This window comes from Bos mutus, chromosome 6, assembly GCF_027580195.1.
Source record: "Bos mutus isolate GX-2022 chromosome 6, NWIPB_WYAK_1.1, whole genome shotgun sequence".
NCBI classification, from domain to species: domain Eukaryota; kingdom Metazoa; phylum Chordata; class Mammalia; order Artiodactyla; family Bovidae; genus Bos; species Bos mutus.
The window spans coordinates 12,417,917-12,444,545 of NC_091622.1; the positions used below are offsets into that span (position 1 = coordinate 12,417,917).

A 26,629-nucleotide genomic window follows, 5' to 3' on the forward strand; every position below is an offset into this window, starting at 1 on the left:
AAAAAATAGGATTTTTCTAAGCAAGCTATTTTCTTATCTTTAGCCTTCAAAATGTGTTTTTCACGTGTAACAAGACAAAAAGAACAGCTTTTTCCACTATGAAATCATATTTAAGAAAATTTATTAAACATTGTGGTTTAAAGTGTAAGATGGTGATTGCATCCATGAAATTAAAAGATGCTTACTCCTTGGAAGGAAAGTTATGACCAACCTAGATAGCATATTCAAAAGCAGAGACATTATTTTGCCAACAAAGGTCCGGCTAGTCAAGGCTATGGCTTTTCCAGTGGTCATATATGGAAGTGAGAGTTGGATGGTGAAGAAAGCTGAGTGCCAAAGAATTGATACTTTTGAACTGTGATGTTGGAGAAGACTCTTGAGAGTCCCTTGGACTGCAAGGAGATCCAACCAGTCCATCCTAAAGGAAATCAGTCCTGGGTGTTCTTTGGAAGGACTGATCCTAAAGCTGAAACTCCAGTACTTTGGCCACCTCATGTGAAGAGCTGACTCATTGGAAAAGACTCTGATGCTGGGAGGGATTGGGGGCAGGAGGAGAAGGGGATGACAGAGGATGAGATGGCTGGATGGCATCACTGACTCGATGGACATGAGTTTGAGTGAACTCCAGGAGTTGGTGATGGACAGGGAGGCCTGGCGTGCTGTGATTCATGGGGTCGCAAAGAGTCGGACACGACTGAGCAACTGAACTGAATTGAACTGAACTGAAAGTGTAAGTTATGTTGAAATAATGGAAAAGAGAAAATTAATTATTAGATAAAGATAACACAAGGTATACTATTGTAAAGCAATCATCCTCCAATTAAAAATAAATTTTCAAAAAAATACAAGAGAAAGGTGATACTTTCCAGTTTGGTTGTTTTAACTATGAAAAAGTTGATAAAACAGATTCTTTTCCATGCACTGCCAGCAGCAACAGCAATGCTTGGCATATGGTATGTGTTCAATGAATATAGCCTTTTTTTCTTCCTTGCTGTTTGTAGCAAGTTCCTTTTCTCATCTTTCAACTTCATGCCCTTTGTGTCAACCTACATTATATCAAGGAAAAGTTATATATTAATCACTAAAGATAAAATTTTTGTGAAATCTTTCCTTTGCTTCTCTCCAGATAATATAATGACCTCATAGCTGGAATGGACAATCATCCAAAATAACAGATATTGTCCTAAACTAATCTCCATACCATTTATCTCTCATTTAATAACTTAAGCAGATAATACCAATATATCTAATAATTAGGATAATAGCTAACATATAAATTGCATGTAGGCTTCCCAGATGGCTCAGTGGTAAAGAATCAGCCAGCCAAGCAGGAGACATGGGTTCGGTCCCTGGATTGGGACAATTGCCTGAAGAAGGAAATCGCAACCCACTCCAATATTCTTGTCTGGGAAAACCCATGGACAGAAAGGAGCCTGGTGGACTCAGTCCACAGGGTGGCAAAGAGTTGGACATGACTAGTGGCTAAACTAACAACAGGAGAATATTGCGTTTATTGTATACCAGGTACTTGTTCTAAGCACTTTACGTGCACTAACCCACTGCATCTTTATACTTACCCTGTGCAGTAAATACAATTATCCCTATTTTAAAGTCAAGGATATGGAGTCAATGAGAGTTTCAGTAACAAGCCCAAGGTCATACAAATAGTAAATCACAGAGTAGGGGTTCAGCGTCTCTCCTGGAGTCTACAGCCCCACATACAGTTTTCCGGGGTTAATTAAACATATTCCATTGCCTTATATCTCTTATTCCTGTGCCTGTGGCAACACCCAGGTTCCCCCTCAGTCAGTCTCTCCCATCAGGAAGCTTCCATAAGCCTCTTATCCTCCTCCATCAGACGGCAGACAGACTGAAAACCACAGTCACAGAAAACCAACCAATCTGACCACATGGACCACAGCCTTGGAAAACCAACCAATCTGATCACATGGACGACAGCCTTGTCTAACTCAATGAAACTATGAGCCATGCTGTGCAGGGCCACCCAAGATGGACTGGTCATGTTGGAGAGTTCTGATAAAACATGGTCCACTGGAAAAGGGAATGGCAAACCACTTCAGTATTCTTGCCTTGAAACCCCATGAACAGTATCAAAAGGCAAAAGATAGGACACTGAAGGATGAACTTCCCAGGTCAGGAGGTGCCCAATATGTTACTGGAGATCAGTGGAGAAATAACTCCAGAAAGAATGAAGGGATGGAGCCAAATCAAAAACAACACCCAGTTGTGGATGTGACTGGTGATAGAAGTAAAGTCGGATGCTGTAAAGAGCAATATTGCATAGGAAACTGGAATGTTAGGTCCATGAATCAAGGCAAATTGGAAGTGGTCAAACCGGAGATGGCAAGAGTGAACGTCGACATTTTAGTAATTAGTGAACTAAAATGCACTGGAATGGGGGAATTTAACTCAGATGACCATTATATCTACTAGTGTGGGCAGGAATCCCTTAGAAGAAATGGAGTAGCCCTCATAGTCAACAGAAGACTCCGAAATGCAGTACTTGGATGGAATGTCAAAAATGACAGAATGATCTCTGTTCATTTCCAAGGCAAACCGTTCAATATCACAGTGTTCCAAGTCTATGCCCCAACCAGTAATGCTGAAGAAGCTGAATTTGAATGGTTCTAAGAAGATCTACAAGACCTTCTAGAACTAACACCCAAAAAAGACATCCTTTTCATTATAGGGGACTGGAAGGCAAAAGTAGGAAGTCAAGAACTATCTGGAGTTAACGGGCAAGTTTGGCCTTGGAGTACAGAATGAAACAGGGCAAAGGCTAATAGAGTTTTGCCAAGAGAACGCACTGGTCATAGCAAACACCCTCTTCCAACAACACGAGAGAAGATTCTACACGTGGCCATCAACAGATGGCCAATACCGAAATCAGACTGATTATATTCTTTGTAGCCAAAAGATGAGACCAGGAGCTGACTGTGGCTCAGATCATGAACTCTTTATTGCCAAATTCAGACTTAAATTGAAGAAAGTAAGGGAAACCACTAGACAATTCAGGTATGACCTAAATCAAATCCCATACAATTATACAGTGGAAGTGAAATATAGATGCAAGACTAGAGATCTCTTCAGGAAAATTAGAGATACCAAGGAACATTTCATGCAAAGATGCGCTCAACAAAGGACGAAATGGTATGGACCTAACAGAAGCAGAAGATATTAAGAAGAGGTGGCAAGAATATACAGAAAAACTACGCAAAAAGTATCTTCACAACCCAGATAATCACCATGGTATGATCACTAACCTAGAGCCAGACATCCTGGAATGTGAAGTCAAGTGGGCCTTAGGAAGCATCACTATGAACAAAGCTAGTAGAGGTGATGGAATCCCAGTTGAGCTCTTTCAAATCCTAAAAGATGATGCTGTGAAAGTGCTGCACTCAATATGCCAGCAAATTTGGAAAACTCAGCAGTGGCCACAGGACTGGAAAAAGTCAGTTTCTTTTCATTCCAATACTAAGAAAGGCAATGCCAAAGAGTGTTCAAACTACCACACAATTACACTCATCTCACACACTAGCAACGTAAAACTCAAAATCGCCAAGCCAGGCTTTAACAGTATGTGAACGTGAACTTCCAGATGTTCAAGCTGGATTTAGAAAAGGCAGAGGAACCAGAGATAAAATTGCCAACATCCACTGGATCATCGCAAAAGCAAGAGAGTTCCTGGAAAAGATCTACTGCATTATTGACTATGCCAAAGCCTTTGACTGTGTGGATCACAATAAACTGTGGAAAATTCTGAAAGAGATGGGAATACCAGACCACCTGACCTGCCTCTTGAGAAACCTGTATGCAGGTCAGGAAGCAACAGTTAGAACTGGACATGGAACAACAGACTAGTTCCAAATAGGAAAAGGAGTACGTCAAGGCTGTATATTGTCACCCTGCTTGTTTATCTTATATGCAGAGTATATCATGAGAGACGCTGGGCTGGAAGAAGCACAGATGGAATCAAGGTTGCTAGGAGAAATGTCAATAATCTCAGATATGCAGATGACACTACCCTTATGGCAGAAAGTGAAGAGGAACTAAAGAGTCTCTTGATGAAAGTGAAAGTGGAGAGTGAAAAAGTTGGCTTAAAGCTCAACATTCAAAAAACTAAGATCATGGCATCCGGTCTCATGTCTTCATGGCAGATAGATGGAGAAACAGTGGAAACAGTGTCAGACTTTATTTTGGGGGGCCTAAAAATCACTGCAGATGGTGACTGCAGCCATGACATTAAAAGATGCTTGCTCCTTGGAAGAAAAGCTTTGACCAACCTAGATATCATATTAAAAAGCAGAAACATTACTTTGCCAACAAAGGTCCATCTGGTTAAAGCTATAGTTTTTCCAGTAGTCATGTATGAATGTGAGAGTTGGACTATAAAGAAAACTGAGCACTGAAGAATTGATGCTTTTGAGCTGTGGTGTTGGAGAAGACTCTTGAGAATCCCTTAGACAGCATGGAGATCCAACCAGTCCATCCTAAAGGAAATCAGTCCTGAATATTCATTGGAAGGACTGATGTTGAAGCTGAAACTCTAATACTTTGGCCACCTGACGCAAAGAACTGACTCTTTGGAAAAGACCCTGATGCTGGGAAAGATTGAAGGCAGGAGGAGAGGATGACAGAGGATGAGATGGTTGGAGGCATCACTGACTCAATCACTGACTCATCACTGCTTATGCCATGACACAATAGGGATTGTGTTACCAGCTAGACAGAAGTTTGACACTATTAGAAGGAAGATTTCTGTGCTTACTTCTCTCTGACATGTCTATGATAGCCAGGCAGATTTTTTTTAAATTTAAATTTATTTATTTATTTGGAGGCTAATTACTTTACAATATTGTATTGGTTTTGCCATGCACCAACATGAATCTGCCACAGGTGTACACGTGTTCCGCATCCTGAACCCCCCTCCCACCTCCCTCCCATCCCATCCCTCTGGGTCATCCCAGTGCACCAGCCCCAAGCATCCTGTATCATGCATCGAACCTGGACTGGCGTTTCATTTCACGTATGATATTATACATGTTTCAATGCCATTCTCCCAAATCATCCCACCCTCTCCCTCTCCCACAGACTCCATAAGACTGTTCTATACATCTGTGTCTCTTTTGCTATCGCGCATACAGGGTTATTGTTACCATCTTTCTAAATTCCATATATATGCATTAGTATCATATTCTTATTTCATGGCATTGGCTAGGGCTTGAATGCAATGTTGAATAGTATCACAAATAAGAGTCTTTTGTTTTGTTGCAGACTTTAATGAAAATACTTCAAATATTTTAACATTTAGGCTGACATTTCAGTGGTTTTTGGTATATTCCTTCATAAGCAGCCTAATATTACTAGTTGAATATTTTTTACATTATTAAAATTAGATTTTAATTTCTTAATTTAAATACATGCTTGAAACATCATTTAAAATGATACTACAATGTTAGATACAAAAATATGAGTAGTTAAGGACTAAAACAACCCTTAAAAGTACCACCAATTAATCCTGAAAAGTGCTATCTGCCCAAATAATAAATGTAGTATGGAACTTTAAAGAAAACCAGTCCATATCAATCAAACATTTTGGATGTTTTTTAAAGAATTTAAACTTTCTCTTCAACTTGGGACTTTAGCTACATTGATACCTTATTCTAACTAAGGTATACTAGCACTATATTTTAGATATTTTCAAAAAGATTTTTTATTATTGTACTATAAGCAAAATGTAAACCATCCTTATAAGGTTTATGGTATTCTATTTAGAATTTTCAACATTTGGAATTTGCCTCTGAAAGTGATTTTCAAAATAATTGCATTTTGTTATAACCACATTTTGCTATTTGTACTTCAATGTTCACTGTCCAGAATATCTAAATTGAGAATTCTCATTCTTTAATCCATTAGTATGAAGCTGCGAGGGTCTCTGGGTAATCGATGTTTATAGGCTAAAAGACCTGATCATTCAATTACTTAACCGAGTAAATTACTACTGTATCTATGCTTAGAATAACTATGCAGCCAAATGGCAGTGTTCTGAAGAGCACATGGAAAAAGCCAGTCATGTGAACTACAGATTTCACTGTGAGTAGCAATCTCTTAATCTATGTCAATGAACTGATTTTGTCACATTCTTCACTGTGCTAAGAACAGGCAGCAGTGAGCATGGTGAGTGGCTGTTACTACACAAATGCACTGTCACTGAATCCAGCAATAATGACAGCTAACAGTCATTGAGTCTTACGCCAGGCCTCATTCTAGGTGCTGTACATGACTTAACTAGTTTAATTCTCACAACAACTTCTGTGAGGGAAGTACTATTATTATTATGCCCCTTTTAGAGAGGAAGACTTCCCTGGTGGCTCAGATGGTAAAGCGTCTGCCTACAACCCAGGAGACATGGGTTCAGTCTCTGGGTTGGGAATGGTGAAGGCAATGGCACCCCACTCCAGTACTCTTGTCTGGAAAATCCCATGGACAGAAGAACCTGGTAGGCTACAGTCCATGGGGTCGCAAAGAGTCGGACATGACTGAGCGACTTCACTTTCACTTTAGAGAGGGAGACTCTGAAGCATGGTTACATGAGGAGAAAGTAGAAGAGTTTGATAATCTAGCTTCAGAATTTGTATTCTCATCCACTTTACTATGCTGCCTACCTATGCAATGTCAAAAGTGGTTATAGGAAATTTCAATATCTTAAAAACATGTATTTGCTTTTATGGATTCAAGAGTGGACATAAAAAGTAGAAATAATCTAAGATTTCAGTTATAACACATACGTAGTTATGCTATAGTTAATGCTGTAATATGTTCCAGCGCTAAGTCGCTTCAGTCGTGTCTGACTCTCTGTGACCCTAGGGACTGTAGCCCACCAGGCTTCTCTGTCCATGGGATTCTCCAGGCAAGAACACTGGAGTGGGTTGCCATGCCCTTCTCTGGGAGATCTTCCAGACCCAGGGATCAAACCCACGTCTCTTACGTCTACTTGTATTGGCAAGCAGGTTCTTTACCACTAGCACCACTTGGGAAGCCCCAATGGCGTAATATATTTACATATAAGTTTGTAGTATTTTACACGTGCAGTATATTACTGGGCACTGCTTGTGTGTGTGTGTGTCTGTGTGTGTTAGTCACTCAGTCATATCCAACTCTTTGTGGCCCCATGGACTGTAGCCCACCAGGCTCCTCTGTCCATGGGATTCTCCAGGCAAGAACACTGAAGTGAGTTGCCATTCCCTTCTCCAGGGGATCATCCCAACCCAGGGACTGAACCCAGGCCTCTTGCATATTTGGCGCTGCAAATTTTCGCAAATAAGAAAATAAATGAATACTTAAGACATTAGTTAGAGGACTTCCCTGGTGGTCCAGTGGTGAAGAATCAGACTGTCAATGCAGGGGATATGGGTTCAATCCCTGGTCCTTGAAGATTCCTCATGCTGCAGGGCAACTAAGCCTGCAAGCTGCAACTACGGAAGCCCATGTGCCTAGAACCTGAGCTCTGCAACAGGAGAAGCCACCACAGTAAGAAGCCTCGCACTGCAAAGAAGAATAACCCTCTGCTCACTACAACCAGAGAAAGCTGGTGCGCAGCAATAAAGACCCAGCACGGCCAACAATACGTAAATAAAAAATTTTTAAAGATATGGGTTAGAATAACACTTGAAAAGAATTATGAGGAATTGTACCAAATATGAAAGTTTAAAAAATTAAGACATAATGTAGATGCTAATTTTCACCTTCAATTATGGTTATATAATCAATCAATGTCTGAGATATAAACAAAATCGCTTGATACCATGAGTGTTATCTAAATTCTCAATTTCCTCTCTATAAAATGAAGAAATGGCTGATCTCTGCACAAATAATGCAGCGAGGAATAATACAATATTCTCAATAAATTTCCTTGGGCTTTTCAGAGTTTCAGACACACACACCTAAAAAGTTCTATTAAGGGACAATAAAAATGCAAATACTTATGAAGTATTATAATGTATAAATAGTATAAAGAGAGTTTAACTGCATAGAAAGAAACCAGAAAAATAATTACTTCTGAGGAAGGGCATGGTAGTTGGGAAACAGGAATTAGTGCTTTTTAAGTATACTTTTGCATTGTTTTGACTGTTTACAATAAGAATAAATTCCCATGTTACTTGTTAAGATAAAGAGCTAGACACTCAAATCACATGGAGTATTTAACCGGATATCAGAAGACAAGCGACACCAACATGACTTTGGGTAAGACACTTGGCTCTAGGACCTCACATTCCTATAATTAGTGCTAAAGCTAGGCTGTCTCTAATACTACTCTTTCACGTCTAAACTATAATAATTGGTGAGGGACATAAAGAGAGAATGCTAGGAACTCACAGCCCCCAAATAAAGCAAATACTTAATAGTTCATCCACAGGAGACTTACCCTCAAAATAGAATACTGTCCCCACCCTATTACCTCTACTGTTTTTGCTAAAGCACAAAATACAGTGAATACAGAAGGTCAAAAGCTCTTCAAAACAATTTTATAAAGTAGAAAAAACACCAAAGTATCCATGGAAGGTGTAATACACTGAGTGAGGGAGTGAGTGGCGGTCGCTCGGTCTTGTCCGACTCTTTGTAACCCTGTGGGCTGGTGCCTGCCAGGCTACTCTGTCTATGGAATTCTCCAGGCAAGAAAACTGGAGTGGGTTGCCATTTCCTTCTCTATAGTATACTGAACCTAGCTCCAAACTGCAAAGCTGTTTAATTGCTAATGAGTGACACATTAGAATAAAGGAAAAGATGGGCCATCTCCAAAGTCTTTGCAGTTGGTCCAGTCATCAAATGTCTGAGTTATAAAATGGCACAACTAACAAATTCATGACTGTTAGAATGTTTGTCATTATATACAATACATGGTGTGCACATTGATACAAGAATCACTTGTTAATCAGAACTGAAGTAGGTGTATAAGTTGCAAATCTCTGATCTGTTTAAAAGGCCTTGATATAGTTTCATATTTTTGGTTTTCTCTTGGCTTCTCTTTTTTTGTTGTTGTTTTCAGTGGTTCCCAGGTTTCCTTCAGTAGTTGTTACCTGCTCTACTTTCTTTTACACTATGCTTGACCTGTGAATGCAAACTTAGATTGCGCCCTATGCTTTTATTCCTAAGAATCAATAAATTTAATAAAAAGAGGAAAAGTAATTTAGGGCCTAATGAATCAATAACAACTGAACCATTGCTTCCCACACAGAGTGATATCCTTCCCATGCCCATGAAGCTAACAACAAAAAGAATAAAAATAACAACAATGTACCATGGATTGTGCTCCATACTTCAATCCTCACAATAATCCTAGATTCACGTACTATAGTTACTCCTGTTTTACAGATAAGTAAACCCAGACACAGATATGATAAGGAACTTGCCCAAAATCACAAGGTTAGTCAGTGAGGCAGGATTTGGAATTCCAGATTATCTGACTCCTGAGTTGATGCTCTTAATTACTCTTAAATTGAAGTCTGTTCAACTTTAAATCAAGTGCTCATTACACTGGTCTTAAATGGTTCTCATTCTAATTCTTCAAAACGTGCTATTTTTCACTCACTTTACATTAAGGACCCAGAATCTCCAAGACAATTACTATAACATTTTCCATTTTTTAGCCATATGTCCCAAGTTTTCTTCAACATGAAAAATTTCCTTAAAACCTAGACCCTCCTCCACCTCTCCCTGGCTTCACTGCTGTGGCAGTCTCATTGAAGTCCACTGCTTCAATAACTAATCTGTCAGATGACCCATAAATGTCTTCATTTCATTCCAGAATTCTCTGAACTCCAGACTTGCAGCTCAAGTGTGCCATTAAAATCTCCTCTTGGATGTCTAACTAGCACCTAAAACTCATGTTCTTTACCCACCCCACCCCTGACAACAAAAACACAAACAAAACCTTGTCCTTATCCAGCGTCCTCTATATCAATGGACTGCATCACCACCCATAGCGGCTGACAGACGAGAAAGCCAAAGGTCATCACTGTCACCATCCTCTTCCTCACCTACTGTATGCCACCATGACCGAGTGACGAACGAGGTCCTACATCTCCATCAAAGCAGTTCCCTTTCTCCATCACACAAAGCACCAGCAAGCACTCCACTCTAAGCTAACATCACCTATTGGCTAGAGTCGACCTCTGCAATCATCTCCAAAGAGTCTGCTTTGCATCTGTCCTGTCTCCCTCCCAGTTGTTCTCTGAACTGTAGCAGGTGACCTTTCCAAAATCTAAGTCTTATGTTATCTCCCATCTCCACCTCATACTGGGCTTAGGATAAATAGCTTAAAACAAAATCCTCAACACGGTTCACAGGGTCCCATAGGCTCTGACTTTCTCTCTCAGGCCTCATATATATCTCATTTTCCCCTTAATGTTTTAACCCTCAGATTTATTATAGGCTCATGGATGCAGTATTTCATCTTGCCGTAGCACACACTATCTCCTCTTATCCCTAATAGTAATAGTAACTCCTTTCTTTAAGAGAACAGGTCACTGGAGGAAATCATGCTAAATGAAGTAAGTCAGACAGAGAAAGAGAAATATCACACGGTATCACTTATATGTGCAATCTGAAAAAAAAAACCCAAACTCATATAAAGAGGGTAGAAAAGTAGCTGCCAGGAGCTGGGGGATGAGAGAAACAGAGGTTGGTAAAAGGGTATGAAATTTCAATTATAAGGTGAATAAAGTTTGAGGATCTAAAGTATAACATGGTGGCTATAGCTGATAACACTTGTATAATGTAAATTTGCTAAGAGAATAGAATTTAAATGTTCTTATAAAAGAAAGAAGGGAGGGAAGAAAGAAATAAAGAAGAGGAGGAAGGGAGGCATGAAGGAAGAGAGAAAGAAGGAAAGAGAAGACAGAGAGGAAGGAGGAAGAACTATTTGAGGTGACGGATTGTTAATTAACTTGACAGCTTGGGGGGGAATCCTTTCACAAAGAATATATATAACCAATTATCATGTGGTACACTTCAACTAACTCTCAATTTTATTCATCATTTATACCTTAATAAACATGGGGGAAAAAGAAAATTTGAAAAATTATAAGTTTTAAAAAAAGAGATCAGTCATCATTTCCTCCAATTCCACCACCCTCGTCTCCACCAAATCATCATATCTTTAGCCAACAAATACCTGCTGAGTATGTGAGGAAAGGAGTAAAGGATTACTTCCAACAATTTTCTATTGGCAAGTTTTATTTAGTGTCATATTTTCAAAATTACAATTGTAATTGCATATTTTTTTCCAATTGTAATTACATATTTGACCATTACAATGTCAATTTTTTTTCTGTGATCTTTGCCTTGAAGGATCATTCTTTTGAGGTCTTCCCAATGGCTTCACCTAGCATCTTAGCTGCTGTGGAATGTACACATTGAGCTCTGAGCTCTGAGATCTGAAATAAGAGGCAAACTGCTACAATGCTATTATACCTACTTACTGCCAGAGTAGCTTATCCTCCATATTACCTCAGAATGAGAGAAAAAAAAAAAGGAGTCCTCTATGAAATTCGAACTCCACATTTATTAAGAGAAATATGGAGCTATCTTTGCCATGTTACTCTTCTCCCTACAAGTACTACCTTACTACAAATTTAGTTCCTTTAAAATGCAGTAATAGAGGACTTGGATCGGCTTGTGAAGGAATGAATACATGGACATCTACCAAAGAGTTAGATGTGATGATGCTTAACCACTCGACCATTCAGGTATGACCTAAAACAAATCCCTTATGACTAAACACTGGAAGTGAGAAATAGATTTAAGGGACTAGATCTGATAGACAGAGTGCCTGATGAACTATGGATGGAGGTTTGTGACATAGTACAGGAGACAGAAATCAAGACCATCCCCAAGAAAAACAAATGCAAAAAAGCAAAATGGCTGTCTGAGGAGGCCTTAAAAATATCTGTGAAAAGACTGGAAGCCAAAAGCAAAGGAGAAAAGGGAATGCAAGTTCCAAAGAATAGCAAGGAGAGATAACAAAGACTTCCTCAGCAATCAATGCAAAGAAATAGAGGAAAACAATAGAATGGGAAGGATCAGAGATCTCTTCAAGAACATTAGAGATACCAAGGGAACATTTCATGCAAAGATGGGCTCAATAAAGGACAGAAATGGTAGGGACCTAACAGAAGCAGAAGATATTAAGAAGAGTTAGCAAGAATACACAGAAGAACTGTACAAAAAAGATCTTCATGACCAAGATAATAACGATCGTGTGATCACTCACCTAGAGCCAGACATCCTAAAATGTGAAGTCAAGTGGGCCTTAGAAAGCATCACTATGAACAAAGCTAGTGGGGATGATGGAATTCCAGTTGAGCTATTTCAAATCCTGGAAGATGATGCTGTGAAAGTGCTGCACTCAATATGCCAGCAAACTTGGAAAACTCAGCAGTGGCCACAGGACTGGAAAAGGTCAGTTTTCATTCCAATCCCAAAGAAAGGCAATGCCAAAGAATGCTCAAACTACCACACAATTGCACTCATCTCACACGCTAGTAAAGTAATACTTAAAATTCTCCAAGCCAAGCTTAAGTAATACGTGAACTGTGAACTTCCAAATGTTCAAGCTGGTTTTAGAAAAGAAAGAGGAACCAGAGCTCAAATTGCCAACATCCGCTGGATCATGGAAAAAGCAAGAGAGTTCCAGAAAAACATCTATTTCTGCTTTATTACTTATGCCAAAGCCTTTAACTGTGTGGATCACAATAAACTGTGGAAAATTCTGAAAGAGATGGGAATCACGAGAAACGCTGGGCTAGAGGAAGCACAAGCTGGAATCAAGATTGCCGGGAGAAATATCAATAACCTCAGATACACAGATGACACCACCCTTATGGCAGAAAGTGAACAAGAATCAAAGGGCCTCTTGATGAAAGTGAAAGAGGAGAGTGAAAAAGTTGGCTTAAAACTCAACATTCAGAAAACTAAGATCATGGAATCTGGTCCCATCACTTCAAGGCAAATAGATGGGGAAACAATGGAAACACAGTCAGACTTTATTTTTGGGGGCTCCAAAATCACTGCAGATGGTGACTGAAGCCATGAAATTAAAAGACGCTTACTCCTTGGAAGGAAAGTTATGACCAACCTAGACAGCATATTCAAAAGCAGAGACATTACTTTGCCAACAAAGGTCCATCTGGTCAAGGCTATGGTTTTTCCAGTGGTCATGTATGGATGTGAGAGTTGGACTATAAAGAAAGCTGAGTGCCGAAGAATTGATGCTTTTGAACTGTGGTGTTGGAGAAGACTCTTGAGATCCAAGGAGATCCAACCAGTCCATTCTGAAGGAGATCAGCCCTGGTGTTCATTGGAAGGACTGATGTTGAAGCTGAAATTCCAATACTTTGGCCACCTGATGTGAAGAGCTGACTCATTGGAAAAGACCCTGATGCTGGGAAAGATTGAGGGCAGGCGGAGAAAGGGATGACAGAGGATGAGATGGTTGGATGTCATCATCAACTCGATGGACATGGGTTTGGGTGGACTCTGGGAGTTGGTGATGGAGAGGGAGGCCTGGTGTGCTGTGGTTCATGGGGTTGTAAAGACTCGGACATGACTGAGCGACTGAACTGAACTGAACTGATGCCTTAATTCATTCAAGTTTCAGGAAAAAATGAAAATTAGCACTCAGTCTTTCTACCTCACCTGTCTTCAGAAGGATGAACAGAAAGACAAAATACGTGTATTAATTTTATTTTAAAAATTTTGAATTTGCTTTATTTTACTACAAATGAAAATATTACCATGTCTTTTCAGATATGTGTGCGTATTTAGCAGACTAATAAATTTAATGTTAGAATAGTACTGGGATCTGAGACAATAATTCCATTCAAGGCAATTTTTAAATATATATATGAATCCTCATCATTTCTCCAATCATACTGGAGGGTAGAGACTGGAGAAAGCATATTACCTTCATTTAACTTGGAATGGTAAAGAATGCAGATACTCTTGCAAACCTGTAATCACCCAGTAAACTGATTTTCAGAGTCAAAAAAAAAAAAAAAAAAAAATCTGACTTCAATCTTACCTCCAGGTAAATGCAAGTATGTGTCATCATCTTAACATCAGAGAATTTGTATTACTATAGCAATTTTCCTAATTAAAAAACCAACCCTTATTAAGAATCATATGTATATATTTGGGAAAAAAACTGAAAATGAAATATTTTTTGAAATGTGTGATCATGGATCCCATTTTATACTGTGTGTGTGTGTGACAGAGAGAGAGACAGAATGGAATGTCCCATTCTGAGCTTTTGTTTTGAGAGCCAAGGATGGCTCTGTGGTCATATGGAAGCAATTTGCTGTAGTGGGCATGGCGGCCAACTATGTAGGCTTTCTTCCTCTTTACAGTCCAATCCAAATTATGAGACAAGGAGTGAGCGCCAATGAAGACAAATCTATTGGAAGCCATACCTGAAAAGATACTCATCTTTGCATATAGTGGTGGTTGTTGTTGTTTGTTAACTAAGTCGTGTGCAACTCTTTTGCAATCCCATGCACTATAGCCCCCAGGCTCCTCTGTTCATGGTATTTCCCAGGAAAGAACACTGGAGTGGGTTGCCATTTCCTCCTCTAGGGGGTCTCAACCCAGGGACTGAACCCACATCTCCTGCATTGGCAGGCGGATTTCTTTACCACTGAGCCACCTGGGAAGCATGGTATATGAACCCTTGTAAATCTGGTGGAGTAGTCGATGGATATTTAATCTTGCAACTGGTCATAGTATGTCTGAAAGCTAATAAAATAGTGGTGTAATCATGTTTGTGTTACAAATTGAAAAGTCTTCTTCTAGAATAAAATTTCAAGGATTTAACAAACAAAGAGTAGTGATCATAAAATAGGCAAAAGGATTCAAGGAAAATAGAACTAAATTTAGTAAAATATGGTATCAAGAATAGCCAATCAGAATATCTTATTTGGCACTCACCATTAAAATAAAATAAAAACTACAGTGTTCCTGAAGGCCTCATAAAAAAACTTGAACACAAGAAATTCCAAGAAAAAGTAGAACAACGTAGACTAGATAAGAAAAATGAATCAAAAAAATCACAAACTACATTTCTGAAAGTATAAAATATTCCATTTGTTAAAAGTTGTTTGGTAAAAGAACTCTGTAAAAAATGGATGGCTGAGTGTCACAGTGCTAATGAACTCCTTTGTGTGCTAGTTGTCTAGCTTTTGCGGAATCCTTTCAGTATTCCTTAGCATCTGAGTGACCAGACCAGGAGAGAATGGATGGCATTAAGCCATAGACCTGGCTCTGGTGGGAGGTAAGTAGGTCTTGGACCTCCTTAGAGGAGACAGAAGGTGTAGCGACAGCTCAATGAGAAACAGTGAAGTATCCTAAAGATTTGTGGAAGGAAGGGGGCCATACCATACGGCCGTGCGTCTGTAGCTCCATCACTAATTGAGGATGAGACCTTGGTTTTCCTATTTGTGCCTCAGTTTTCCCCATATCCAAAATAAGGATAATCATTGCTGATTCACATAATTATAAAAAAATGAAATTAAATAACACATGAAAAGACTTTTTACAATTAAGCATCTAAATGCAAGGTATTACAACTGGGCTGCAGTTCTTTGGCATCTGGAATGTCTTCCAAGCCACACTCAGCTCCCTGGATATTCTTCTAATGAAATCACATTTTCCTTTCTCTATGACTGCCAGGGAACTCAAACACTATGGGCTCCACTGAATGAAGGTAAAAGTTAGAGAGCTGCAGCTGACCACAAGTTCTCTCCCCATGCTCCATAATATCCCTCAGTTGTATGGAGGTATCACCTATTCTAGAGCTCAGTTTGCTTTTTTTAAAGCTGTGGTAAAATATAAATAAGATAAGCTAGTTTTCTTTGTAAAATCAAAAACCAAATACACATTTTAAGTCACTTTGTTCTACTATTAGAGCAGTCATTCGGAGAAGGCAATGGCACTCCACTCCAGTATTCTTGCCTGGAAAATCCCATGGACCGAGGAACCTGGTAGGCTGCAGTCCATGAGGTCGCTAGAGTCGGACACGACTGAGCGACTTCACTTTCACTTTTCACTTTCATGCATTGGAGAAGGAAATGGCAACCCACTCCAGTGTTCTTGCCTGGAGAATCCCAGGGACCGGGGAGCCTGGTGGGCTGCAGTCTGTGGGGTCGCACAGCGTCAGACACGATTGAAGTGACTTAGCAGCAGCAGCAGCATTCTTATTTTAATAATTTTATATAGAGAGACTATAATAAAGATCTAAAAACATACACTTATTGAGGAACAAGAGTTGATAGAGAAATGTTTCTCTGTTAACACATGTTGATAGAGGAAATTAAATAGGGGAGATTTCTCAGGCCACATATCTTTGCAGAAATTGCACATGTTCATATTTTGAACATTCTCCAAAGATACAGCATTTATATATTGTTGTATATTTATACAACAAATACTAGTTAAAAATTTTTCACATTAAACCTTTTGCATGGATTCTGCTTCAGGAGAATCAGCTTATTTAGACCTTAATAGGATTTTAGCCAGAAGAAAAAAATTATTCTCTGGGGTCTGTAGTGAAGGTAGAACTGAGGTCTTGATGAGATCTTCACACCACTAAATACAGGAGACCAAAGAACCAAGCCAAGGAGCTACGTCGTCAAGGCGAGGCTTAAAATCGCACCAAGAACTGACTCAGTAGAGACCACACTGCTACCACTGCTGAACAAAGAATCATTTGTTGACTGTTTTTGTATCCATCACATAGTTCTATTTAAAACACTTAAGTTGCTCCTGCTGGAGTTCTGGAATTCTTCTTGAATGAAGGACACCACCTACCAAACGTGGCACGGTGCCATTTGAAGGTAAGCCTCCCACGGATCTCACTGTTTATGTAGAGAATGCATAGGACTCCATAGAGGCATACATCTCCATAACCTAGGAGTCTCTAAATGTTGACTCAGTGATGGTTCCTTGGGGCTTTTCAGAGTTTCCTCCTTTCTCAATTCAACAAAAACCTTAGTGCTCCATTTCCAAATAACTCAGAAGTTTGTCAAAGCCAAACTACAGTGCAGTAACCCATGATGCTATAGTGACAGACGATTCTGCATTCGCCATGCATTTGGTTCTTACAAAGAAGTAGAAGACATAATTTGAGTACAAAATTCAGGATTTACATTATACATCTGGGATTCCTATGCTCTTTTTTTGGTTCTCAAAAGGGAGTGAGTGTCCAACTATCATAAGCACAGTTCCTACTGATTCACCTGACATTCACTGTTGTCACACAAGAAATCTGTACCTTAACAAGCCACCACCGACAAGAGTCATACGTGGAGAAGGGCTCGCATTCCCCTTCAACAATCCTTAAAATGACGCCTTTGGAATTTGCTCACACACATGGCAAAATAATCAATCTGTTTTAATAAATCACAGCATTTTAAGTTCAATTATAAATTATAAAATATTCTAAGTTATAATAATTTTTGTTAATTGGTAGTGATGGCTACCTAAATTTAATATAGCGAATAGTGTTATAGATCTTATCAAATGATTTAGGCATTCAGAAAAACTAAATTTTAATTATGAATTTTTCTTACTCTAAAACTTTCTCACAAAAATATATGAAAATATAGAAATTAGTGTGAAGCTATCTGTCAGTATTCCCTACAATATAAACCTAAATTGAGTTAACTGAATACAGACAAATAAAAATTATTTTAATCTCAAAGATAATACATATTTTCCTTTAAGATCTGTTATAATCTGGCATGGTGTGACTATAAAGAACAGCCTCCTTGACACTGAAAGCAAATCACTGATTAAATGGTTTGTTTTCTTTGAAAAGTCTCCAAAGCATATAATATCTAATAGACAGTAAAATAACTGATATAACTTTTAACAAGTTTTTACCTTACAGCATTTGATACCTGTCAGCTTATATGAAATTACTATGCTTAGTTGACCATTTTGAGGAAAGTAGGCAAGTTCTTTTGACAGATATCCAGTACCAACATATATGTTAACTTTCCATCAAAAGCAACCTCCTATGGGCAAAGGATGGCTTCTGTTTCCATGCTTTTTTTAAGGTCACAGACTACTGATGTATCATATGCAGTTGAATCTGTATTTAGACAATCTTACTGCAATATCCTTACACTCAGTTTTCTCTTACATTCTCTCCAAAGCAGAGTTTCTCAAAGTGCGGTCCCTATATTAGCAACATCAGCATTAGCTGAGAATCCGTAAGAAATGAAAATTCTCAAGTCCCTCATCAGAACTAAATCAGAAGCTCTGAGGTGTGGCCCAGAAACAGGTGTTTTAACAAGTCATGCAAGTGATGCAGGCTAAAGTTTGTGAAACTCTGCTCTAAAGCAAAAAGATACTCTCTAGCTATGAAGAAAAGTTTGTCTGTTTTTTAAAAAAATTTTTTTTAACTTTTTTTGTTGTTGTTGGTTTTATTTTTTTTATTTTTTTTTAACTTTACAAAATTGTATTAGTTTTGCCAAATATTTATTTTTAAATGAAGGATAATTGCTTTACAGTACTGTGTTGGTTTCAATGAAACATCAACATGAATGAAAAGACGTTTTTATCCCTTACTTTGGAGCAGTCAATTTTGTAGTGTCCTATGTCTCTAAGCCCAAGATGCCATTATACTTTATAGAATATACTAGAGTTCTTTACAATGACACCGATTTTTTAAAGAATTTCATTTAACAAAGATTTTAGAATATGGCATATTCTCAATAAGTGTTAAAATGTTGATGCACACTTAAAACATGGATTATAAAGGGAAAAGTGATTATTCAAAACACTGTGAAGTAGAGATAAAAATTGATAATGTTTTGTCTGTTGTAATTTCAACAGATTCTTCCCTACAATTAAGGTCAAAGAAAATAGGGCTGATTTTAAGTTCCACCCACTAGTGTTTTAAGGTCCAGAACTTGTGTCATTTATCCAAGCAGAGCCATGTCTATGTGATGAATGAATGAGCACTATAGGTAATATATATTCCTGTACAAAGGTCTTCAAAGGCAAGCTGAAGAGATTAACCCAAGGAATGGACAGAGAGGAACTGGTTTATTTTGCCAATAGCACCCTGGTGTGGTCTATGTTACTAGAAAGGCTAAAAACTTTAAAAACAGAACAAATGGATTTAATTTCAAAGATATGCACCTCAATTTCTGCATAAATTATAATAGAAACAGAATAAAGCTTTGGGAAAACCAATATTTCTCGACCTTTCAACTAGAAAAAACAGGGATCAAGTTTGTAGTATGGTGCTTTATTATTTCAAAATTGTAATTAGTTTCATTTTAAGATTATCATTCTCTATACCATATAATTAGTATAACATGCACCATAAGGCTGTGGGTCTTGAATTTTTCTATTTCCCTAAGGAGATCTGTAAAGCCCGCATTTGACATGAAACTACCCAAAGGAGTATGACTCCCACTTTAAAACAGATTCTCCACTGGACTATTAATTTTTGATAATTTTTTTAATTTAAGGAAAGAAAATACTTTATAGAGTGACATAACTTGCATGAATAATTCATCTTTCACAGATGTTACTTTCAAGGAAAAACACTATATCACTTTTTAATGCACTTAAAGACAATGATAGACTGTGAACTTGTCAAATTTTGTCAAATTTTCAGTTATATTAACAGGAAGATGATGTACTAAGTGAAATAAGTCAGAAAGAGAAAGACAAATACCATATGATATCAATTATATGTAGGATCTAAAATATGACACAAATGAACGTATCTACAAAACAAATAAAGACTCACAGACAGAGAACAGACTTGTGGTTGCTAAGGAGGGGGAAGGATGGATTGGGAGTCCAGAATTAGCAGATGCAAACTATTTTATCTCTAGATGGATAAACAATGAGGTCCCATTATACAGCATAGGGATCTATATTCACATACTATGATAAACTATGGAAAAGAATGTGAGAAAGAATGTATACATATATATGTAAAACTGAATCACTTTCCTGTATAGTAGAAATTAACATAACAATGTCATACAAAATAAAAAGAAAAGAGAAAAAAGCTAGAAAAAAAGAGGAAGATGATACAAAATGAAAATCAGAAATGGTATGAGTTAGTAAAATAACTTGGCTGAAATAAATCACAGAGTGTTTATAGTAAATTTATGTACCCAATAGCTGGCTAAACATATTAAATCAATTTCACAAGGTTAATTTAAATTTCTTTACATTATAGAAAATCAGAATGTAATACCTGAGACTGTGCATTAATATTGGCTCCTTCCTTGACGAGAACTTTGACAACTTCTGCTTGTCCAGCCAAAGATGCAATGTGAAGAGCAGTATTTCCTTTCTATTTTGAAACAAAATAGAAAATGTTAAGAGGCTTCTAAACCTTGTAGAAATCAAAATGTACAGATAGTTTCAATTTTGCTGGTTATTTCAAGTGGTTAAAACTTGTCATTCTGTTAAGATAGCAGCCCACCTCAGGAAAAAATAATTTTTACCATCAAACATTGGCCATTCTATACAATGTTTTCCTTCTCTATTCTGTACAATCTTGGTTTACTGTGAGGAACATGGAAAGACTGAGATCTTACTGAAGTAAATAATTTGGGACGTATGTGCATATGTGTGTGTGAGTGACAATATTACCATTCATGTTATTTAATCAACAACAAAAAAAGTCCTACCCTAAGATAAAGTTAACTAAAAAAAAAGAGTTTATCTGAATTCATTTCTCTATGTAGAGAAACCTAGGAATTTTAAGTGGTGAAGAAAATGACAATTCACAGTTGTATTTTGAGTCACCAGAGCACATAGGTGTTCAAAATATTTGGGGAATAAAATAATAAATTTTACATGTACTACACGATATTACCAACAATTTCAACCATTAGCTACATCAAAAAGTTACCATTAAGAGTACTAAACAAAAAAAAAAAAAAAAAAAAAGAGTACTAAACAAAAATGAAAAAAATTTTGAAACCATCATGAAAAGAAAATAAAGGCTAAGACATTAAAAAAGGCCTATGACATCATTAAAACAATTATAAAAAATAAAAAACAAATCTGGGGCTTCCCTGGTGGCTCAGTGGTCAAGTATCCACCTGACAATGCAGCAGACACAGATTTGATCCCTGATCCAGGAAGATCCGGAGAAGGCAATGGCACCCCACTCCAGTACTCGTCTGGAAAATCCCATGGACAGGGGAGCCTGGAAGGCTGCAGTCCATGGGGTCGCTGAGGGTCGGACATGACTGAGCGACTTCACTTTCACTTTTCACTTTCATGCATTGGAGAAGGAAATGGCAACCCACTCCAGTGTTCTTGCCTGGAGAATCCCAGGGGCGGGGGAACCTGGTGGGCTGCTGTCTATGGGGTTGCACAGAGTTGGACACGACTGAAGCGACTTAGCAGCGGCAGCAGCAGCAGCAGCAGCCCCTGACATGTAGCAAAGCCCTGTGCACTCTGGAGCCTATGCTCCACATCAAGAGAAGCCACCACAATGAGGAGCCCACACATCGCAACTAGAGAAAAACCCACACAGCAATGCAGGCCCAGCGTAGTCAAAAATAAATAAATAAAATCATTTTAAAAAAATCTGTACATTCAAAGTCATAAATTTTGGGGGAAAAAGGTCATAAATTTTGGAAACTGGTTCTTTTTTCGCCACTAATTCACTGTGGACCTTTACCACTCACATACTATATTGGAGGCTCAGTTGCCTTCCCTTCAAATGAGGAGTTTCAGTGAGACTCGCTTCTGGATCTAAACCTCTACAATTGTTGTAACCTGTGATTAAAAATGAACCTGTATTTTAAAACATCGAGTTTAAAGAAAAGGAAACAAATGATAATAAACAGTTAAGCTAGAAAAAGCAGTTGCTTTAATGAATACATTAATATAGACAACTCAGGGGAACCAAATAATTTGATATAGGTTAAAATTTACATTCTTTAAATATTTAACATTTATTTGACGTCAAGAGAAATGTTAAAGATGTTTATTCTCTCTTTAGACTTAAAAGTAAGCAATTTCTTGCATATGGTGAACTTATATTTTAACTTCTTTGGAATTGCCAAAGAGTTTTTCACTTGGTTGTGTTTTTTTATTTCCAGTGGAATGGCTGTATTTCCAATGGAATGGCTGTATACAGTGGGAGTAGTGTCAGTCCACATTTTGGCAATTACGCATGAGGTATTGGAAATTCAGGTTAAATGGTCATATTTCTAATTTACTCCAGCACTCTTTTTGTTTATTCCTGACTAGGCTAATGACCCAGCTGGGGGTTGGGGTGCCTGCAACCTCTCTCTGCATCACACACAATCAAATTGTCATAATTCAGCCCTAGTCAACAGGCTTGACTCTGATTGGCTATGGGTTTTTTTTTTTTTCCAAATTAAATTTTCACCTTCTAAAGATAAAGATTTGTCACCACTGACGATATTTTATAAAATACTTGTTTCTGAAATGATCCCCCAAAGTTCAAATATATTTACCAAAAACAGCATCAACAAGTAACAGGTACTAGTGTACCGAGCATCTTATAAACTCCTTTAAAAATGAGCCCAATTTCTTTACAAACTCACCTTATAGTGACAAAAATGTAGTTTTACCCTAATAATTCAACCTATGATCAAAAATCTCTTTTCCATTAGAGTATAAAGTATCTGTATATTCTCTTATCAAGTTAAATGAATATATTAAAAGTTATAACAACTTACTGAAAGCATGAAAATTACTTGTTCATTTCCATCAAGCAGTTTACTACATCAATTTATTTTAAAAAATGAATTAGCCTTGGGAAAATAGGTACTTTTGTCTATAGAGGATTATAGTAATCTAGTCTCTATGTGAATCAAACAAGAAAATAAAAGATAAAATATTGAAAACTAAAGATACAGAATTCTTTAGTCTCTGTTAAGTCCCTAAAGGAAACAATTCAAACTCTGCAAGATTTAATGAACAGGGGTTTCAATTTCAGTTCTGCATTGTGAAGAATCTTGGTGTTCCTGCAAACCTCTGAAATACACAGCCAAGGTAAAGAAGTTTTAAATTGTTTCCTCTTTACCATGGGATAAATATGACCAGCACAAACATTACCTTGGTGGCAGAGTCCACAGCAGACCCTCTTCCCAGCAGCTCCTGAACTAGCCCCACGTGGCCTTCCTTGGCAGCCAGGTGAAGCGCGTTGAGTCCATTCTGAAAGGAGAAAGCAACAAGGCTCAGAAGTGGAGTGATGATGAGGCACACCGTTGCTGATCTAAGCAAGTATAAAACCCAGAGGACAGACAGACTCTGATCCTCTCATTTTCTCTCTTTTTGCATTAGCTTGAAGCTGTTAATTTCACAGAGACTAATTTCCAATGGTTTTGATTCAGAGAGGCAAAGAGGTAAATATCATCACTGCCCCTTCCTTCTCTTTCAGGATTAATCCCAAACCAATGCCCACCTCCTGAGGCGCTGCTGGCTCTTCTGAGAGAGGTCTCAGAGCAGCTGTGGAACCCAGAGAAGGGGCCCAGGGTTCCAAGCCATTGGAAGCAGTGTTAGAAGTAGTTCAGGGATGGCCCAGGCAGAAAAGGAGGCCCACATGGGCCTAATGATGGAGCTGCAAGGCCATGAGGTGAGGACCACCTGCTGCAGAGGAAAGAGTAGATGGTGCTCACTGTAGCATGCAGGGGATTAGGGCTGGATGCAGGAGAGGAGCCCTCGAGGGGGCCACAGCTGCTGGTGGCAGAGACAGGGCTTCTCAAGCCACTGGACTGTCCAGGTGACTCCAATAATCGTGGCAAAATGTCCCTGAGTCCACAAAAGGAGGGTCATTCGCCATGGGAGGAACCACTGTGGCTACAACGGCTGCCCGGAACTGGAGAGTCTGTTGAGCCTGCTAGTATGTGTGGGGTGTGATCATTGGGCAGGTCACTGGAACTGCTGGGACCTGCATTGCTTCTCCTCTGGGGACTGTGGGTGAAGCAGGGTATACTTGGGATTCTGGTTGTCAGAGCCCAAGAACTGCCTGCTAAAACAGGGCCATCTCTGCCTACATCTCTTTCAAACATTCCTTGCTGCCCTCGCCTGGCTGTTGGAACCAGGGCCCACGACCAGGGCTCCTTCTGGACCCAGGGATTGTGAGGCTGACCCGCCAGCTGATGTCTTTCCTGTGGCGGCATCCTGAATACGGACCAACCAAAACAGGCTACTGTTGATAACTCTTTGATATTGGCTTTATGTAAGCTAATGTTGATAAAAGAATATGAACTTGAAAAAAAGGAATAAGCAAAAAAATATGAACTTGAGTCTTTTGAAACAATCAAAAAATATTCATTGAGCTGGCTTACTGAGAGCAAAATACTGATTGGGCTTATACACCTGTGAATCCCAAGCAAGATACCACCTGGATCTACACAACTTTTGGAATAATGCTATTTCTATATAATATCATCAGAATGACTAAATATTCCACATAGTTAAAAAATAAGATCTTACCACTACTTTGAAACAACCATGTGTACATTAATCGAAGGACAGAGTTACCTGTTTTGATTAGCACTTTTATTAAGTGCCTATATAAAGTAATATTGTACTATTTTATTTACAATTAAATTTTACAATAAGCTCTATTCCCCATTTCTCTTACTGATTTTATGAGATATTTTGCCCATTGACTGCTTTTCCATGATCATATAAAACTAGTGGATGAAAACCCAGGTAAAACAGTCAATAAAAATTTTATAGAGCCACTGACCATTGTTTACACTTCTGACACATATAGAATATGCATAGATTAACCTATTTCTAAAAGTTGAGAACAGATTCAAGAACAGCTAAATATAACTGAATGTTAAAAGCATTGAAATCCATTAAACTGTTTTGCATCTTAGGACAAATCTGTAATTAATACAAACTTAGCAGTTAATCAACAAGTGTTTGCTAAGTTCCAACCAAGTGATCAGCTCTAGGTGCTAGGTGCTAAAGGAGGACCCATGGCATAGTTTCCAGCCCCAAACAGCCCTGAAATATTTATTATTAAACTACTGAAAATTGCTTCTGCACTAGCATATACTTGTCCATGACTTTTTCAAATCTTTCTCTATTCTACTTTGCAAATCTTACATGTAGAGTTAAAGGTTCTTCAATCTGTTTGAAAAGTATAACTTATATACCTTCCTTAATAACATTAAAATTTAAATATCTGAAAGGAGGCAACTGCAAATAAATATGAGTTCTTAAAAAATATTAAAAGAAAAAGATGGAGGGTAAATGGATACATCAAAAGGCAAATAAAAGGAGAAAGCAAAACTTGGTCCCTAACCTCCATCCCAACCCCACTCTTAATGGGATTCCTGTGTCAGACACTAAACCAGGAGCTCTTTTCAAAAGGAACTAAATGCCCACATATAGAGATACAAATAATTGTGAAATGCTATTTACTGTTTCAAGCTTCCCAAGTGGCTCAGTGGTAAAGAATCCACCTGCCAAGCAGGAGATGCTTGGGTCAGGAATATCCTCTTGAGAAGGTAACAGCAACCCACTCCAGTATTCTTGCCTGGAAGTTCCCATGGACAGAGGAGTTTGGTGGGTTAGAGTCCAAGGGGTCACAAAGAGTCAGACACAACTTAGTAAATAAAACACCACCATTTAGAGTTTTACTCTGCCATTAGCATAAATAACACTGATAAAAGGAATCACCTATAATGGGAAGAAAAAAATCAAACTCAAAATGAAAATGACTGTTTACATATTCCTAATCCACTTCCCACTCGGTAAACTCATCCAGAATCTACCTGCACCTTTCCCATCTCTTTCACGGTGGCTGCTCTAAACTAAGAGTACTCACCGTGTGACACAATTAAGAATGTATTCAGTTTTCATGAAAACAGGGAAAAGTAAAGCATGTGTCATCTTTGTCAGTTTAACTGATTTTACTGTGTCGAAGAATAGATGCTTTTGAGTCGTGATGCTGGAGAAGGCTCTTGAGAGTCCCTTGGACTGCAAGGAGATCAAACCAGTCAATCCTAGAGGAAATCAATCCTGAATATTCATTAGAAGGACTGATGCTCCAATACTTCGGTCACCTGATGTGAAGAGCTGAACATCTGAAAAGACCCTGATGATGGGAAAGACCAAAGGCAGGAGGAGAAGGGGATGACAGAGAGACAAGATGGCATCACTGACTCAATGGACATGAATTTGAGCTCTAGGAGATGGTGAAGGATAGGGAAGCCTGGCGTGCTGCAGTCCATGGGGTCACAAAGAGTTGGACACAACTGAGCGAATGAACAACACTGGGTCTTTGATGTCCAAAGATTTCTGATTTAATAAGTAAATAAACCTATGGATAATCCAAGAGGAATCTTGTTTTGTTAGTGAGTTATTCTCAAATCCTAAAGACTTTCTTTTTAATTCCCAAACGAATATTTAATGAGGATTTACTGAGTCTTTAACTTAAAAATATTTACAATGAGACTTGAAATTTAGTGACTCATTGATAATTTATAGGGAAAAGTGAGAATACGAATGCTGTGAAGATACTACTTTATAAAGCCTGTTTCTTATTCTCCATTTCAACCATAGTGGAAGG

The 26,629-nt window shown here is 38.3% G+C and overlaps 1 protein-coding gene across 25 annotated transcripts in view; it reads right to left on the reverse strand.

Annotated features, from left to right (window-relative positions):
* Positions 1-26,629, reverse strand: part of ANK2 (ankyrin 2) — a 700,765-nt gene that overhangs the window by 167,144 nt on the left and 506,992 nt on the right. For all 25 annotated transcript variants that reach the window (XM_070371962.1, XM_070371966.1, XM_070371983.1 and 22 more), the window contains 2 exons: positions 23,152-23,250; positions 20,300-20,398 (listed from right to left, as the gene is read on the reverse strand). In XM_070371962.1, the coding sequence (XP_070228063.1) occupies positions 20,300-20,398; positions 23,152-23,250 (198 nt within the window). The remainder of the gene's footprint in view (positions 1-20,299; positions 20,399-23,151; positions 23,251-26,629) is intronic.